The sequence below is a fragment of the Triplophysa rosa genome, linkage group LG6 (assembly GCF_024868665.1).
Source record: "Triplophysa rosa linkage group LG6, Trosa_1v2, whole genome shotgun sequence".
NCBI lineage: Eukaryota > Metazoa > Chordata > Actinopteri > Cypriniformes > Nemacheilidae > Triplophysa > Triplophysa rosa.
The window spans coordinates 2,827,586-2,847,829 of NC_079895.1; the positions used below are offsets into that span (position 1 = coordinate 2,827,586).

The 20,244-nt window shown below is 38.7% G+C and overlaps 1 protein-coding gene across 2 annotated transcripts in view; it reads left to right on the forward strand.

The window, feature by feature from the left end:
- The window catches only part of slc4a3 (solute carrier family 4 member 3), a 51,131-nt gene that overhangs the window by 15,999 nt on the left and 14,888 nt on the right, over positions 1 to 20,244 (forward strand). The window contains exons 3-6 of one of the 2 annotated variants that reach the window (XM_057335452.1): positions 11,359 to 11,512; positions 12,143 to 12,390; positions 13,033 to 13,205; positions 13,731 to 13,951. In XM_057335452.1, the coding sequence (XP_057191435.1) occupies positions 11,359 to 11,512; positions 12,143 to 12,390; positions 13,033 to 13,205; positions 13,731 to 13,951 (796 nt within the window). Of the gene's footprint in view, positions 1 to 11,358; positions 11,513 to 12,142; positions 12,391 to 13,032; positions 13,206 to 13,730; positions 13,952 to 17,894; positions 18,420 to 20,244 lie in introns of those variants that run through there. The other variant, XM_057335453.1, reaches the window with a different exon arrangement.

Genomic DNA, 20,244 nt, shown 5'->3' on the forward strand with positions numbered 1-20,244 from the left:
CTCAAGCAGCGCCTTCCAGCTGAATTGACAGAAATCAGCACAGAATGAGAAAATCAATAGCAGTATGTGAGAAGATTTGACAAGGCCGAGTGATGGCTCAGTGAATCAGAGAACTGCACACAGATTCCACACACAAATATTTGACCGAGTGATATTTATACTTTATACAAAATCCAGTGGCAGCAGGGACCACGCAAATCTGATGTCACACACGTCTGTTTTTATAGATGATAGTGTGCGCAGTACAAACCATGTTCATGTTGCTCCCTTTTGCCCTTTGACTTTCTGATGTGGAAATAAATTGTGTACGTATGTGATTTTTTGCAAAGTCAAAAGGGTCAATTTGGATGAATGTTGCGATGTAAAATTCTCCTAATATCTCCATTCTGTTTACACTGTCGAAAGGGGTAGAATTGATAAGAATTGTACATCTCAAGATTTGTTCAAACGGACCCTTTAGACGTTCTTAAAGGGACAGTACACCCCAAAACATTTACTCATCCTCGAGTTGTTGCAAATCTGTGTACATTTCTTTGTTCTGATGAACACAGAGAAAGATATTTGGACAAATGCTTGTAACCAAACAGTTTGTGGCCACCATTGACTACCATAGTAGGAAAAATGACAATGGTAGTCCAAAGTGCCCCAGAACTGTTTTCTTTCCTACATTCTTCAAAATATCTTCTTTTGTGTTCAACAGAACAAAGACATTTATAAAGGAATTTTTCATACTATGGAAAAGCAGATTTCATATTTGGCACAATGTGAGGGTAAGTAAATGAATACATTTTCATTTTTAGGTGAACTGTTCCTTTAATGCACGGTGGAGACTTCTTGTGGTCTTGCCTTCTGTGTTACTTAGAAATACAGCAGATTATAGTGGTAAAGTTTTTTAAATGAGGTAATAATTGTTTTATTTTTATGTAAAGTAAATTGCAATAAATTGCGGTAATTCAAAAAGAGTGTAAATTTGAATTTTAAGTCTCTGCATTGCAGGAGAGCATTTTTGTGCCAAATTCTCTGACCAACAACCTTACAAAATGTACAAACCATTTAGTAAATTAATTTCGGAGTAGAAAAAACACATTAAAAACCTGAATGTGATAGATGACAGATATTCATTTCAGATGTATGATATGGCCGCATTAGAATTTCAATACCAAGTCCTGGGTATTTTTTTGCCATAGTATTTTTGGATGAAGGCAGCTTCTCTGAAATAGCTGTTCTTCTCTGGAACACAAAAAGAGACATTTGAACCAATTTACTGATTTTTACACAGTTGCTTTCAGGTTTCAAAGGATGTAAAAGCAACATAAAAGCAGAAAAATGTGGTCCCTGTGACTTGGAATGACATGAAATATGATAGCTAGGGGAAAAAAAGATTTTAGAAGAAACATCTTGAAAGAAAAACAACTACATTAAATCTCATATTGACAGTTGAGCAAGAAAGACTTTAAAGCAAGATATATTCACAAATCAGATATGGCCGCCATTCTTATTGAGCAAATTCTTTAATTCATTCTTTACATATTCCATTTTTGACGGATAACAGTTACATTTACATTTAGTCATTTAGCAGACACTTTGATCCAAAGCGACTTACAAATGAGGTACTTTGTAAACAATGGAAGCAATTGGAACAACATAAGGACAACAAAAAGCATAAGCGCAGTAAAACTGGTCTCATATAGTATACAGTATCAGGGTTTTTCCTGGTTCAAAATGAGGCGGAGGTGGTGCCATCCTGATCTTGTACACACACACGTAGGCCTACCGTACCTTTAAGTGGCTTAACCAAAGTGACTTTGAGTTTGACATATTAAAAGTTCTAACAAAATTGGATAAAAATGGCAATTATTAAGTTATATAAAACATTACTTTTATTCAACCAAACAGAAATGTTTTTTTTAATCAAATAAAGCTTTTTTATCATTTTCAACTAACTTTTCAGCCCACAATAGCCAACTGAATTAACCAGTATTTCTAAATGAGCAAAGCTCATTCACATCTTGCATTCTCTGTGGTTCACTTTAAATGATTCAAGGATGTCTTATATTCGCTAGTGACTGAAAAGTTCAATAGTTTAAATGAATCGGTTCAAATGAGTCATTCGTGTGCGAGTCGTTCTGAACGCAATGTGTGTTCATACTGGCGAACTCGCTGTGTACAGTATACGCTGATTCAACGATCCAACTGCACAGCTGAAGACATTACAATGATGTACGTCATGTTAACTTAATACATTTCAAGAAATGAAACGTACTTGGATGCAAAACAAACAGCCGTGAAACACAGGCTGGCTCTTGTTCTGCAACTCTTTTTAGCGCCTCAGTGTGCTGATAACGAAACAGCGCCTCCACTGTGGCGTAAAGTCACAACTGCAGTTACAAATGACAGTCTTTTAAATGCACGCAGAATTTCTTGTGAAGACTCGCAACATAATTTTGGCGAGAGCCTGAGGCGGCACGACATTTGACGGAGGCGGCTGCTTCCAATTTCTCTATGCAGAAAAACCCTGAGTATACAAAGCTAAGGTTTTTTTTAAGGTTAGAAAGAGTAGAAAAGAGATTGAAGTCAGAACTAATCGGTCAGGCGCTGACGGATGAGATGTGTTTCAGCCGATTCTTAAAGATGGCTACAGAATCTGCTGATGTTGTAGCAGCGGGCAGATCATGAGATCAACAGATCCAAAGAAGGTACGTGTACGTGAGAGTGATTTTTTCCCTTTTTGGGATGGCACTACAAGACGTCATTCATTTGCAGAGCGTAGGGAACTGGCGGGTACACAAGTCTGTATAAGTCAGTTATAGCAGATGCACATTTTCCCAAGCTTTGGTGCATTTGTAACTGATAGAGAGATGAGCTGAAGGTTGCCTGTAAGTGGTCCCTTGAGGATGCTGCTAGACGTTGCGTTATCAGTGTTTACACTGTACAGGGTCGTGGCTAGACAGTACTCTCTATTCTCAGTGGTCTGAGCTCATGGTCGGCATGGCAACGATGACCTCATAGTGGTGCAAACAGCTGGGGTGACAACCCCCTCAAGCCATCGACCACCCTCCTGCTAATGCCACCTGTTCAGGTGGGGGGGCATGTTGTTCTTTTGTCTAAAAGTTACGCCTCATGCTTCACTGTACAGAGAAACATGAACCAAAATTATGCGGCACATGAAGACTTACAAAGTGTTATTTGTTGTGTTTTGTCATTCTGAAGATTTACTTGGAAATAGAAGTGCATGCTTTAATGGACTGATGCAAACTGAATACACAACCATTTTTTTTCAAATTATAAATATATGTAATCATTATAAATATTTAATATTACATAATTAATATTTATATGATATAAGTGTGTCTGTGTATATATATATATATATATATTAGTTGATATGTGGAACCATTCCATGATTTTTACCAGGAACGTGTTTAATCTGCTAATCCCACAGAAAATTTTAGACCTTTACTTACAAAAATCTTCTTCCTTTTGAGAACCTGTAATGAAATATTTGTCCAGAGTGGAGATGACTCATGGTTGTGTTGTCAAGGGCAGTTTCTGAGGATCTGCGGTGGTCATGTCAGCAATGAGCGACATGATGTGGTGTGTCGAAACAGAGGAAGGCGGCTCTGCTTGCACCTTTTTAATGGAGTTATTTATTAGCGAATGACTCACGATAACAAGCATAAACAAAACATCTCGTTTACATCGCTCTCATTTCTCATCACTCCTTGGCAGCATCTGTGAGTACCAATCCTTTCAAAAATCTCTAATAGCTCTCGCGGAAGAGCCACGTGTTTGTAGAGCAACAGTTTTTCATTTGCTATTTAAACGGTAATATACAGTATATATTCAGTTATGTTTATACAGCTCATTACATTCCAGCTAGCTTTGCATAATAAAGAGAAGAGAAACACAAACATATACAAGTCTACTTCTCTGCATAAAGTCAACATTTCAGAACCTCAGCTAAATAAGTGATAGAAGGGATAGTTCATCCAAAAATGAAAAATCATTTTTATTCTATAAGTAGATCCTAAGTCACTGAAATCTTGTGAAAATGTAAACGTTGTTGTGCTTTCCATCCAAACAAACTGCAGCTGCTCTGTGTGGTTATTGTGCAGTCTCTCCCTCCACAGTACTGTGGCGCTGTCGCAGCATCAATGCATGTGGCGCTTTCGTTGGAATGTGTGTATAACTTTTTCCAGCTCTGCGCAGACCAATCACCTTATGACAAAAAGCATACGGCATTAGAATAGCATCTCTAAAGCATACAGAGCAGTCAGTTCACAAATAGATCTCACTGTGCTTTGATGTCATACTCCGATCCGTCTGCGATCAAACATCTGTCTGGAACGAGGCGGTACGAGTTTTCACCGGTGTCCCCTCGCGCCACAGGCGGTAATTCAAAATAATGAATCGCAACAACCTCTCAACTGTCCCATTGGAGGTAAGTAAAGTCAAAATATATAAATAACTTAAATATACTAACTAAATACTATTTATATAAATGTATACTGATACTCTGACACGTCTAATTGTATGGCCGTTTTTGGCTGTTTAAAGTAAACCGTTTATTTACACAGTGAAGGCAGCGCTTGTTTTAACCAAGATGCTAACGAATATAGGCCTAAGTTAATTACGAAGTTTGTGGGGATACCGTTAAGTGGGTAACGTTAGTATTAAACTTTTAGACTTTTATTAGACTAGTATTAGACTTTTAGCCACTTTTGGTGAATGTATAGCTCTTTTTTTACTTATTGTTGTTTGTGTTGAATGGTTTCCCCATCCATGTTACATAAATTGTCTGTAATTAAATATTTTTATCATATTCAGTTCTGTTTTTATCATTTTTCCTCAGAATTTTCTGTATTTTTCAGTTGAGCAGACAAAAAATTGTAAATATATATATAAATAAATATATTTATTATGATATTATTATGTCATTTGTTATATTTGCACATGTAAAAATACTCACTGACAATGAAAAAATCTGAATAAAGTGGATTATTACAGTTGTTGCTATAAATAGCCCATTGTACTCCTTAACCATAGACCAAAGCAGTGACTTCCAGGCATTTTAATATTTTGTTTATTGTTACATTTGTAAACCAATTTGTGATGTGCTAAATGATTAAATGTAATGTTTTATGAGACTTTATCTAAATCCCTCTTTTTGTCTCCGTGTCTTATTCCCAGGGACACCCAAGGCCAACAGACCCAGCCCACCCTGATGCTCATCCTTGCACTTCCTGGGACACCTAAGGCCAACAGGCGCAGCTCCTGTTCTCTTTTTGCCATAAATACATAGCTACTTGTCATGATCCTGCCTCACCTTGTCATGCTTTTCTAGTCTTGTGGCAGGGTCATGACAGTCCCACGTGTTTTGTGTGCCAGCGCATGATATCTCCTGACCCCGCCCCCTCGTTTCCTCGTTTATCTTCCCATCAGTGTTTCATTCCCCACACCTGCCTCTAGTAAATAGTTTCCCCTATTTAATGCACTTGTTTTTGCTGTCCTGTGCTGGTTCGTTTTGTATTGTAATCTTCTTGTTCCTGTTGCCTTATGTACCTTGTTCCTGCCTTATCCTTGCCTTGTTCCTGCCTTATCCTTGCCTTGTTCCTGCCTTATCCTTGCCTTGTTCCTGCCTTATCCTTGCCTTGTTCCAGTTATTAGTGAGTTTGGTTGCGTTTGGTTTCAGTTCTTGTTTTGCCCCCTTGTGGGAAGTTTTTGTTTGCCGTTATGTCTTCTGTTATTGTGTTTTTCCCCCATCGTGGGTTTTTGTTTTATTCTTTAATAAATATATTTTTGTTGCTGCCACCTGCTGTCTGGGTCTGGGTTCTGCATACTAATCCATGATACTTTAGCAATACAAAATTGTGAAATGCACTGTAGAAATAATTTTGACGCTGCCTACATGGATCCAATAACAATATCACCAACACAATATTAATTATACATTTGATTTCATGAATTTATAATTGTACAATATTGACTATTCTGTGAATATTTATTCAATGTAAATTGTTGTTTATCAATAAACTGTTTGCTTTGTATTTGGTTTTAGTATTTATGCTTATTAAAATATTGTGAATAGCAAATGTGAAATGGTGCCTTGAAGAACCCAAGATGGTTCCAGACCATTTTAATAAAAGGGATCCCCAAGAAGCCTTGAGGGTTCCTTAGAGAACCGCCCTTCATTAAGCGGTGCCTTGAGTTTCCCCTGGGGGTTCTGCCGTTGTGGCAATGTGAAGAACTCCAAATGGTTCCTCAAAGAACCTTTAATTTTTACAGTGCATGACAAGACGCATGAAACTGTGATAAAAATGTTTTGAACTTTTCCTGAACACATGTAGAAATATTACTGTTGTATTGCTTAAGTGAATGTGAACTTGTTTTCTTTGCCGTATTTGAGGTCTGAAAAATACAGAGCATCTTTTCTGTTATTTTGACCTGTTTCTCAAATGAGTGCAATAGAAACAGTATTTTTATTTCAAAATTGGGAGAAATATTGTTATCAGTTCACAGATTGAAACAAAAATGACAGTTTTACCTAAACACATACAGTACCTATAAACAGTACATTTTAAAATCAGAAAACCCCTATATTCACCCCATGTTGTTCAAAACCTGTATGTGACTTTGTTTCTGTGGAACACAAACGAAGATATTTGGAGAAATGTCCCAGTGGTTTTGTGTCCATACAATGGAAGTCAAAGGGGTTCGGTGTTGTTTGGTCATGAATGTTCTTCAAAACATCTTTAGCGTTCTGCAGAAGAAACAAAATCATGCAGGTTTGAAATGACAAGGTTGTGAATAAATGATAAAAGAAATGTCATTTTTCGTGAACTATTCGTTTAAAAGAATCTTTAAATGTAGCAGATTTGTATCGCTTTTCTCCACAAACATTCATAGGACTTATTTTAACTGGCCTTTGATGTGGACACACAGTATTGTGACTTGTTTGTTTAGGGTCAGAGCCAAACTCCAAGGTTCTCTGTAGACAGGAATAAAATCGAATAGCACAGTATCTGTGTTCAGCTCCAGTCTAGAATCGATGTCTCATAACCGTCAGATTATACAGATTTACCATACATTACAAGTTGACACTATTCTTTCTATTGCCTATCAGAATAAGAATCGAGAAATCTACAGGCACAATGGACTCATGGGAAGGTTACTGAATGCCACTGTTGTTTTAGCACACATATATCAATGAGCTGTTCTCAGGACTCATGACAGAATGGTTTTTGTTGACGTAAGAGAGATGAAGGAGTGTGTTTGATTTGTATTGTGGCAGCAGCTGGAATCATTATGTAAATATTGTGTTTTTACATTTCAATATCAAATTCGTATTGAAATATTGGTCATTAGGACAGTTTTACATACCATCAATCTTGGTGACTTGACTTGGGCTGTGTCCGAAATAGCCCCATTCCCTAATATAGTGCACTATTTGAGGGGACATCCATTTTTAGTGGTGTCCGAATTCAAAATGGAAATGATTTAGTGCACTCATTCAATCCCATGATGCATCGTAATACGAGTGTACAACCGATGTACGCTCACAGCTAACTGCTAGCCACCATGAGGCTCGCGCTGAATGAATTTCCCAGTCTCGGCAGAAGATGGCGCCCGCGGCGCTTCCAGAGCACTGAGTGTCCGAATTTCGCATTTTTCGCATCTTCAAGCGGACTATTTTAGTGAACTAATGTAGGGAACAGTGAATGTATATATAGGGGGCTATTTATAGAGGACACAGCCTTGGTGTCCTCTTGGCCTTGGGTTGGCATTGTCAATGTTCCATCGGCTGCAGTATGATGCTGTAAAAAGCTGAGAATCATAGAGGAGCTTTTGTCAATGCTGAGGATACTGCTTTATTCTGAAGCCAGGAATCCCTTCAAGAATCCACATGGATTTGTAGGGACTGCAGAGGGATTGTGAAACAGACATCAGGATTTTGCTTGGGTGGTTGTGTGACACAGTCTGGAAGAGAGTGTGCGACAGCCGACAGGACTGGACGAAATTCAACATCAGACGCTTTTATCCAAAGCGTCACAACGTGCATATGCAAGCTATACATTTTTAATCAGTATGTGTGTTCCCTGGGAATCCAATCCATGACGTCTGCACTGTTAAGACAACGCTTTACCAACTGATCTTAAGAAAACTATAAGCTACATTTATACATTTTTAAATATATTAGAGAAATTAAGAGACCATTCCAAAGCATTTCTGCATTTCTAGATGTATTGTGGTCATTCCAGTCCGGTGTCTGTTGAATTTCAGCAAAATCAAACCTCAGAGTGACCAACAGGCAACAGCAGTGTGAAAGACTTTTATTTGAAATTTGTCAGAAATATTGTCCATAGTTCATTGAATGAAACAAAAATAATAATTTTATCTAACCACATAATAGTAAATTCAGAAAAAATAATTTTCTTAATTATTTCCACAGCTGTATATACTTGCTTTAAAACTTGGGTTTTTCCACAATGGTCCATAAAATGAAAGTTATTTTATCATATATTATGATATAAAAATGACAAACTTTTCATCATATGTGATTACGAAATCATTCTGTCATCATATGTCATTATAGTTAAATATTAAATTGCAAATACTAAATATTAATATATAAACTTCACAGGCCCATTTTAATTTTACATCCTCATAACTGAATTAAAATTCTGCATACTGTGTGCTATCTTGATTCAAGTTCAGTTTTGGAAAGCACACAAGTGCTCAGTGTGCCGGTGCTCTCGGCTCTTGAGAAATGCAGCTTTGAGAATGATCTGTTAGGGATCGGCTCTGTGCTTGGCCGCGGGGAAAGGTCACTGCTTTTGGGAAAATAGTAGGGCTGTGATAATATGCAGTACTTACAGACTCTACAGAAAGAGCTCAGGTGGGCCCTTACCAGACACCTGATATACAGTCTAAGCAGCCTTACAGACACAGAACCACTCCATGAATACTTCACCTTAGGGATGGTTCCAGACAAAGAACACTAGTTAACTAACATCAGTTCAATTAAATTAAAATGTATTTCTATAGAAGTAGATGTTATCCCGCTTTTCACAATTTCGCAAAGCAGCTTTAAAGCAAATCCCAATGACACATTAGAGATATAACTGATTAAAAACAGGGAAATGATTAAATATGTAGAAAACATCAAATGCACTTCTCAACAGGTGATGTTTGATATCAGGAATTGTGACGTCATCCTTGTACTGGTATGGACTACTGAAATGTTTGTGTCAGTCCCGGTCACATCTTAGAGAAGTGAAAAATCCACACTGTCCACCTGTGACACCGTTTACCCAGAACGCTTGCTAACAGCAAACACGTTTATCAGACCTCACTGAATTCCCATTATCATTCATTCACCTCACAGTTGAAATGAAGAGAGCTTCAATGCGTATCCTTCATTAGAAGCACTTTCTGTTTCGCTCGAGCCATTAACATTTACACCAAAAGAGACGCTTCTGACTGTACAGCCTATGACGTTCGGGTCCCTCAACCTCATTGTGAGCGCAGAAATGGTGGGAAACGCTGTGCAAAAAGTAATATTCTAAAAAGCCCAGCATTGTTTGTTTGTGTTGTTCGTTTGTTGTTACATTATGGTAATTAAGACGGACCAATTACACGAGAGAATCTGACAATAGAGGAGGGAATGGAGAGAGAGAGATATTGTTATACTGTTTGTCCTCACTTGAAATGGTAAAACACGTCCAGGTTGCATTTCACCCCACGACCAAAAAATGAAAGACTACTAAAGAACATTTGTATAAAGACAATAAGGCATATTTTTGGTTTAAAAAAACACTTCTCATTACCAAATTTTTCACAAAATAGGTGCAGGTGAGTTTTATTAGAAATATATTTCTATACTATAAATTGTTAAATTTATATAGTAAAAATGTAGTTTTCTTATCATTTCCATTATTATCCATGGAACTTCTTAGATTCTTACTATTGCCGTGTGTAAATAATTAAGCATTACTTTTCACGTTTTAGCATTACATTCATGAGAATTATTTTTTTGCCATAGGGTAGCAAGAAATTTTTGCAACAATGTCATGGTTTTGTGAGATTCACCCACAAACAGTTTAGAGACAGGAACAGCCTCCTACAGCATCACCAGGAATGTTGTCATCTTCACTTGAGATAGCTGATAGATATTAGAAGAACTGGGATGAAAGTGCAAAAGTGATAGGCTACAATTTCAGAGGAATACAATTTATTCTGTATAAAGTGTGTATGTGTGTATGATTTAGGACACAAATGACTAGGGGTTTAACAATATATGAACAGTTTGGTTCCAAAATGAGATAACTCAGTTTTTAAAATCTTTCAAAAATCATGTTTTTTTATTGTGCATTCCAATTAATATCAATCAAACTGCAGTTGGTTTGTTTTGATTTAAGCTATAATAACAAAAAAAATACAGCTGACTAACACAATAAAACACAATAATAGCATAATAAAAAAAACATGATTTTAGAGTGTTTCATGAGTTATCTCATTTTGGAACCAAACTCTTCATATCGTACATGGTACTGAGTTTACAATTACAAAGCACTATTACAATGTTTTCAACGTAATTTGAAAAAGGAAACTGATATTCAAATATTATTTAAACACACACAAAAAACTATTAAATATGTTGACGCAGGATGTGTTAAATAGGATTGAGATGTCATAATGTAAAATATGGCACAGCTCTATGATATGTCATGACACAATATAATTATGCCCCAAATTATAATATTGGCTTTAATGCTACACGAGTTATTCAGCGTCAGGTGTTCGTTTGACATGAAAGTAGTGCTGGTGAATGCAGTTGTGGTTATTGATGGGATGGCTGCAGGCTCTCCGCTGTGATGGTGACATTTAGCTGACTGATCCGGGTGCCTTGTAACCTGTCATCACGCTCTCCTCCACCCTCCTGTCTTCAAAGCTGTGGGGACCAGGAGTCAAACACTGGATGCCTCTGATTGGCCTCTTCATTGTCCCTGTCCTGGAAAATGATTGGTTATGGCAGACAAAATCTGCTGGTCGGGTTTTACAAACATAAATTCTGTGCTAAGTCCCCATATATATAAATACGATATTATAAAATATAAAATACAATATATAAATAATAATAAGATAAAACGTATAATATGTGTTTTAAATAATAACGTGACACGGGCGGTAATCATTTCAGAAGTGCAGTTTAGTGCTGTGAGGGAGTGCCAATGGAGGTGCGGTCACATCTGCTCGAAATCCTCACAGTGCATCGATTTGGACTCAAGGATTTTTGTATAATTGTTGTGCACTTTAGCAGCTGTAGTTCTGTAGTCTGACACCAAAGGATCTCTGCAGGTTTTGTCAGAGGAAGAGAGATCCCCAGCAGGTCAAGATGATGAGGAATGGGAGAAGGCCTTGTCCGTGGAGAGGTTTGGGGACATCATTACCGAGTCGGCCATCAATGGCGGAGATAAAATGGGCCGCAGCTACAACGAGAAAGACTTTGAGTGTAAGTACGATCTGACATGTCGCACCACCAATAGTACATATTGCTATCTGTTTAAATCATTCCTCATTCCTATAATCTTCATGCTACATTGTTTAGGTAAAGATGGAAGACAAATCTTAAGTTTTTTGTTTTAAATGCCACTGCCTTTCTAACCTACAAGAAGTTTCCATCCGATGCACAATGCTGAGGAAGGCACCTTAGAAACAATCTGCTCTCGTGGTACTTATGAATTGAATCAGGTATTTTAGAGCAGGTAGACATCCTAAATATGTGTTTGTGTACCAGGATTTGAAAATAATGAATTTGATATATCAATGTTGTAATAACAAAAGCTGTTTATCAAATAGGTCACCCTGGCTTTACTTTGCATGGGAATGATGCGTTAACTGTGTTGACAAAATCCTTAATACATAATTCAGTCGTTTTGTTTATAAGGTGCTTTTCACAATGCACATTCTTCCAAAGCAGCTTTGCAGAAAAAAAGTTTTTTAAATTCCTGTGGTGTTCATAAAAAAATGATGCCCTGACTTATTTGTAAATGCCCGGTGAGGGAGTTAAAGGTCAATGCGAGAGACAAAAATCTCCACAAGCAGTTTGTCAAAATAATAATTTCTCTCATCTTATACACAGATCACAGGCATACGTTCCACCACACCCATCATCCCCTGTCCACCCACCTCCCCCCGCAGCGTTTCCGCAAGAGGGTGCTCAGTATGGACCGCAGGCGAAAGAAAAAGAGGAAGAAAAAGAAGACGTCCATTCCTCCATCAGACGTCACACCCACAATTCATGAGGTCGATGAAGAGGAGGCGGAGTCTGAGGCAGAGGGGCAGTGCCAATCAGCCACGCCCACTGAGCCATCTGAAGAGCTGCCACAGGTGATTTCATGTCATTGGCTGAGCTCAGTAAGACCAGTGGCATGTTCATTTGTTTACAATATGCGGAATATTATGAAATAACATATTGTGTCACTGACATGAGTCATAGGTGTAGAAACATAAACAAATTTTGCAGTAAACCTGTTAAACATGATTTTCTGAATGTACAGTAAATTAAATATCTCAGACACAAAGTACTTAGGCTTCGACACGAGACAGCCAATCATCCTTCTCTTCCGGTTTGGCTTGATCCCTGAGTCTAAAACTAGTCCATTTGTAGCACTTGTACATTAAATTGTAAGTGAAAGTGAAAGTGAAAGTGAAAGTGAAGTGAAAGTGAAGTGAAAGTGACCCATTAGTCAGATATGGTGACCCATACCCGAAATGTGACCCATCTAACCCATCCAGAGAGTAGTGAACACGCGCACAGCAAGTCGTGAACACACGTACACCCGGAGCAGTGGCTACAACGATGTTTAGGTCAGAAAGATGGTTTGCCTGTCTCTCTGAAATGAATGCAAAATATTAGAAATAATATTTAAACCACACCGGCCAGTCCTTGTAGGGATCATTGTGGTTTTGGAAGGATATGTGTGTGAGAGAGACTTTGGGCAGATGGTGACAGGTGTTGTGATCTCACAGTTCAGTTTGGGAAGTGAGGAAGATCTGGCGGCCGACCTCCCTCTCACCAGCTTCCATATGGAGAGCGAGAGACCCCCCAGCAGTGAAGAGACCCCACCCAGCCCGGCCGGAATGGAGGAGCAGGAGGAAACGCACGAACCGCCGGACAGAGAAGCGAAAGAGCTTTCAAACAGGTATGACTCATAATATAGGAAAGGATTGGCACCTGATAAAAAACCTTGTATGACTTGGTGTTTTATGGTGTGTTTTCTTAGCATAACAATCCTACTTTCTGATTTGCTTTCATTGTGCAAAAATATTCTAGAATACATAGCTCGCTCCACATATCTTTATGAACACGTTGAACTGTATTCCACTCAGCTGATCCTCACTGCTCAGGTGGTCACAGCGGATAAATGTGCTTTCAATTTCAACCATGTCATGCAATTTTCATAAGCAGTACAATGATGCGAAAAAGCCGGATGCAAGCAAGGATCTAGAAATGTTGTACTTTATTGCCCTCTGCTGGTTGACAGGCTTTATACAGCTCGCAGCGGACTGATATTTACTCTTTTATACCTTTTTGTGAATGTATATTGCACCTTTTATTGTGATGTAAACGTTTTATTAATCATGCCGGCTCATACGTTAAAGACCCCGCCAAACCCTTGGGCATTACGCGTTTTAAGACAACATTGAAGTTGTAGTTGTTTTCACAGGTTTAACCCATCTCCAGAACCTGCCAGTATGACAACACGAGGCTGGTTTCGCCGGAAGCCCGTCCACCGGCCGGCTGGAGCCCAGCGGACCAGCTACGACCTGCGAGAACGCATCTGCATTGGCAGCATGACCGCCATAGAGACGGCCGTCTACCAGAAGGTTCCAACTGATGAGGCCGAGGCTCAGATGTTGGCCAGCGCTGATCTGGATGACATGAAGAGTAAGTGAAATGAATTCTGAAGCAGATCTGATGATGGTTGGGATGGCTCACCCCAAAATTCTCTCAAACCTGATGTAAGGCGTCAAGGATTTGAAACTGAACACACTTGCAAATACGCTTTCAGATTTTGTTTAGCCTGAATAAAAAACAACAATATTACTAACAAATATTTTTTACTGGCTTCACAGACTTAAGATTTAGTTCACAATCTATATTAAGTCCCTTTTTTGTTACTTTGCAACCTATCCTCATTTTACTTAAAGCGATAGTTCACCCAAACATGAAAATTCTGTCATCATTTACTAACCACGTTGTCATTTCAAACCTTTCATGACTTTATTTCTTACGCAGAACACAAAAGAAGATATTTTGAAGAAACAGCACCGGAACCCATTGACTTCTATTGTATGGACACGAAACCAATGCAAGTGAATGGCGTCCACTTAACGACATTTTTCAAAATATCTTCTTTTGTGTTCCGCGTAAGTCAAACAGGTTTGAAATGACACGAAAGTCAGTAAATGAATGTTTATATTCGGGTGAACTATCACTTTAACTTTCATTACATAGAAAAGACTTCTTCTTTCTTAAAGAAAAGCAAATAAATCTAGAATGACTTGAAATAACGGGAGGATTGTAACGTTTGGATGAGCTGTTGCTTTATCAAAACCTTTCCCCTGGGCCTCTACGTCTCCAGCTATGTTAAATCCAAAGCAGTTTGTAGTGTCTCTAAAGGCATAATGACTTAAGATTCAATTCGACAGCTCTCATGTTGTTGCGGTTATTCCATCTTAATTGAGATCAGCGCAGTAACTCGAACAAAATTAGATAAGCATGCTTGATTTTATGTGTCATTGGAGCCACACCAACAGCTGGGTAGCACGCCCGGGGTTCATAGCTTTTGACAAGCCAAAGCCAGAATTCTACGAATTCTCATTAAAGTCGTTCTCCAGAGGAGCGGAGTGAGTTTTGGATGCACTGGCCCTTGAGAAGTTTGTTTTGTGGACTGAGAGGTCTACGTTGGCAGGCATTCCCCTAAGTTTGGGGGCGCTTGGGTATTCGTGTCCGTAGTCATAAATGTGTTTGTGGTGCATAGCAGAACAGCGGGATCATTGGCTGGGCATGGTCACCACATGGCCTACTTTCTTCTCCTTTTCCAGCGGTTGTAAACAAGCCTTAGAGATGTTCAGATGTGGTTTGGGTTACTGAAGTTGCTTCCTGTTGTTTTTACATTAATGACTGTACCTAATACAGTAATCTCCAATGATTATAGGGCATGACAGCCCAAGAATACTGCTGTATGTCTCCGGCACAATTCATGAATGCGGGACTCTTGGTACAACCATCATTTTTTCCTGACGGTTAGAGGCAAAAATAACAGACTTTTTTTGTAGACATAACAATATGTTTGGAAGCTAGCTATCATTTAACATAATATTAACATGGCATTTAAAGATACACAATTGTCGAAGACATGTCTTTTCTTCAAAATGGTGAATTGTCTTACTTCAGAGGTCATGACCTTCTCGATTGTCGTAACATAAACGGTTTCATTGTTGGGTTTATTGTAGGACCTGTTGGTACAGGTCACATGTTAGAGCTTAACCTATAGGATTAGACATTGTAGAGTAAAAATAATTGCCGTATCTCGACCATACTTGTCTTAATGTTTTGTATTGCAAATGTCATTCACAATATATAGTGTTACACCTGTAGTTCATTGAATTAAATGCTAAAATATTTAGTTAAAGGGATACTCGACACAAAAATGAAAATTCTGTCATCGTTTACTCGGATTGTTTCAATCCTGTATACATTTCTTTGTTCTGATGATACATTTGGAAGAATGTTAGCAATTTTCAGTTCTGGAACATTATCTAGTACACTACCACAGTAGGAACATTTTTATTATTTTTTAGATATTACAAAATTAGATCTTTTGAAGAATTTAGGAAAACAAAAAAAGTTCTGCCGCACTTTTGACTACCATTTCATTTTTCCTACTATGATGTTCCGGAACTGAAAATTACAAACATTCTTCCAAATATCTTTCTCTGTATTTATCAGAGAAAATTCATTTACACAGGTATGAAATTACATGAGGGTGAGTTCATGATGACAGAATTTCATTTTAGGGTGAACTATCCCTTTAATCACCTCCTTTCACTAACTATGGAATTTCGGGCCTTATTTCATACCATATGCATGTTGTGTAGCTTCAGTAAAGAATGGGTTGCCAAATTTTGGTGTGCACCCCCTTGTCTTAAAAGATGAACAGTAGTCATCCAGTCCAAACATAATTCAAAATTCCCAGTGTTCCCGTTCAGTGTGCGACAGATCTACCGCCCATGTCTGTGTTTTCTTAGAATTGGAGTTGTGAATGTTCCCCTGACATAAGGGGTCTGTTTAAGGGGTCTCCCATGCTCCGCTTGCCCTCCCAGCTGTTCTGCTGGGTTACGTTCCGTGCAGTGGTTTTTAAGCCATGGGAACAGTTGAACCCTCACAGCTTTACTGAGGCTTACCGTCTTTAAAAATCTGAAGTGGATTGTTGATTTTAGCCTCTAAAGAAACAGTTCACACCAAATGAAAATTCTGTCACCATTTACTCACCCTCAAGTTGTTTCAAATCTGTATACATTTCTTGTTCTATTTCATAGTTGATCCTGTCCAGATGAATGGATGTTAGTGAGTACAGCGGTGCTGCCACAGTTCTGTGAGCCCTCTGGCTGTAATTAACTTCATTGTTCCAATTGATTATCCCTCACAAAAACCTGCCTGCAGCCCTTCCTGCTTTCAGAAGAGAGGAAGCATTGACCGTCGAGCTGCAGACGATTGCAAACCAGGCCAACACACTGGAACAGCCCATTGAATTCCAAGCCTACATCACACTAGCTGGATATGTGCTTGTGTCGTTTCATACGTGACACATCTGCAGGATATCGGCACATGTGACTGAATTGATCTTTATTGTCATTTGTTCTTTAGCGCAGTGAAATTCGAAAAATAAAGGAATACATTTTTCACCCAAAAATGAAATTGACTCATCCTCTTGTCATTTCAAACCTGTATGACTTTCTTTCTTAAGCAAAACACAGAAGACGATATTATGAAGAATGTTGGAAACCAAACGACACTGGTCCCCATTGACTTGGACACGAAACCAATGCAAGTCAATGGTTATCGTCGTTGTTTGGTTACCATCATTCTTTAAAATATTTTTGTCTGTGTTCTGCAGAAGAAAGTAAGCCATACAGGTTGAGGGTGCGTAAATGATGACAGAATTTTCATTTTTGGGTGAACTATCCCTTTAAGAGATAGTCAATGTATTTAAGAGAACCAATAGGAATAAGACAAGACAAATGTGGTCTCTGTTGTTTCAATGAGATCAGTCAACATTACACAGCTTTCCCCAAAATGATACGAGTTATTTGTTTATTTTTCCTTGAGGAATTTTAGGAGAAAAACAAGTCGATCAAACATAAATGAGAGTGTGACATCTCAACCGTTAAGCAATAAATGTGCAGCTTTTGGAGGATGTAAAACTCGGATTTACAGGCTATTGAACACATGGTTGGTGGGCGTCTCAGCACCGGGCAGGTAACCTCTGCAGACGAGACCAGGTAGGAGCAGCCGTGGTTTCCATGGAGATCAGTCATCTGGAGACGGTGGCGTGTGATGCGTGGCAGCATGTTGAGGACTCTCTCAGCATTGCTGTCGTTCTGGATGAAGGGTTCACCTGTGCTGCTCATGTAACAGGCCTGTGATTTCTCCAAGCGATGGGTGCACAAAAAACCCTTGCTGCCACGAGACAACGTCACTCGTGTAGTCACGGGATCAATCGTCAACGTCATGGAAACCAGAGAGGCAGCCGATAGGTTAGTGCGAGACCTAAAAAGTAGTTCAGTTGTATCAACATCTTCTTTGCTTGTACGCAAGCAAACAGCAGGGAACACTGCAGTCGAAGAACTCTTGCTCATCCGTTCAGGAATCTCGAGGATGTCTCATTAGGCGGATCTTACATTTGGATCTGTGGAGTAAATATTTTGCTTCATTTCTTTTATCAAAGCAGAACTGGATTGCAAATGCAATTGATTACTAGAGTTCCGCTCATCCTATAATTCTGGAAAAGTGTGCACCCTAAAACCCAGGAGAAGGGTTTCAGGTGTCCCGCCAAGTTAACAGGCGAAGGTACAAAATTGCGGTGTGGAAGAGGGTGAAATCCTGGATGATCCCGAGGTATCAGATGCGGAGATGACAGACGTGGGGAAGGAGAGAGACCGACACGGCAGCTCGGGGGAAGGACCCGGCGTGGAGACCGGAAACGGGCATCATGGGGATCAGCAGAACCCTGCGGGGAGCTTCACTTTGGATGGTTTCGGGGACTTTGAGGAGTTTGTGCTGGATTTTAATGATTATGACCTTCTGGAGTCCATTCACTCACACCTCGGCTCTCCAGTCGAACCCAATTGTAAGTGGGCTTTTACTGTGAAAAGTTGGACGCGAGATAAACGGTAACATTTTCCAACGCACCTAGATTTGCGGATGATGGCGTTTGAGGCAAATGTCACAGTGACCTCCAGTTTGCTTCACACTTACATCCTTTCAAAGGGAATTTTGCAGTTGTTTCTCTCTATAAATTGTCTGTAATTTGGTTGAGGTAACAAAATGCCAAAGAGCTTTGAAATATATTTCTGAGTTGTTGAGCTGGACTTTGCATCAGGCGGCTGTTGATGAAATCCAATAGGTTTTTCCGTGAACATGACTGTGCTTCTGACATTGTAAATGGGGACTTCATCCGTTATAGATCTCGCTCTCGTTGAAAATAGATTGCTGGGAATTCCAAACAGAGCTGTTTTATTGATTCTCAATGCACATATAAACTAATTAAATGTCAAAGTCCTGTGAGCGGTTCACTGATATGAAACATTTCATGACCTCCAGTCACATGACACAATTGTGTGGATGGGTTTTGAACGTTCATGCCCCCACACCCCCCACACACTATCATTTCCGTACAGAGTAGAATTAGGCAGTGCATAAAGGGACAGTACACCCAAAAAAATGATCATTTACTCACCCTTGAGTTGTTCCAACTCTGTATAAATGTCATTGTTCTGATCAACACAGAGAAAGATATTTGGAAGAATGCTTGTAATCAAACAGTTCTTGCCCACCATAGTGGGAAAAATGACAATGGTAGTCAAAAGTGCCCCAGAACTGTTTGCTTTCCTACATTCTTCAAAATATCTTCTTTTGTGTTCAACAAAACAAAGACATTTATAAAGGAATTTTTCCTAGTATGGTAATCAGTGGTGGCCAAGAACTGTTTGGTTACAAGCCTTCTTCCAAATATCTTTCTCTGTGTTCATCAGAACAAAGAAATTTCTACAGATCTGGAACAACTTGAGGGTGTTAATGAAGACAGAATTTTCATTTTAGGGTGAACTGTCCCTTTAAGTCAGGTTTCAGGTTATTGTAAGGATTGCAGTCAGTATTTCGTTGATAATTCTGAAGAAACATTCTGGTTTGGGTTTGTTGTAAAGCCGTAGCCACGAGTATTAAACTTCAGACATTTATTCAGCTCATACAGACTCCAAGTTTTGTTTTGTAGAGCTTTAAAGGGACAGTTCACCCCAAAATGAAAATTCTGTCTTCATTTACTCACCCTCAAATTGTTCCAAATCTGTATACATTTCTTTGTTCTGTTGAAGTTTTCATGTTAATTTTTGTTTATTTTTTAGCAATTTTTATAGGCGTTTGTTACCTTGCTATTTGTTTATTTTTTTAATATTGCTTTTGAGCTTTCATATATTTTATATTAGGTTTAATTTAGTTTTAATTTGTTTAACGTTTTTCAGTTTATTGCAAAGGCAAAATTTCACATTTTCGTTTAGTTAAAGTTTTTCAAATTACATTTGTACCTATATTTCATTTTCTTTCGGCTAAAAATGGTTTTAGTTCAAGTTAAAGTTAATAACTCTATCTCAGACTCACTGCCCTATTTTGCTGTGCACACAACCCGTGATAGTTCTGGAATGGAACTGGAATGTGTTTGTTTTTGGATCAAGAAATGTGGATGCCTGAGATGATTAAAAAGAGAAATCTAGTAAACCACATGTGCCAAGATCTTAGAAATGTATTCGGTGTGTTTGTCGCCTGTACCAACTAGACATTTTAGACAATGTTTATTCTGTCCGTAGGAGTTGTTTCTTTGTGTGTTTGTAGGTCATTTACACATAATAGGGGACGACAGATGAAATGTTTGACTCGAGATCAGCACTTTTATGAGTTAA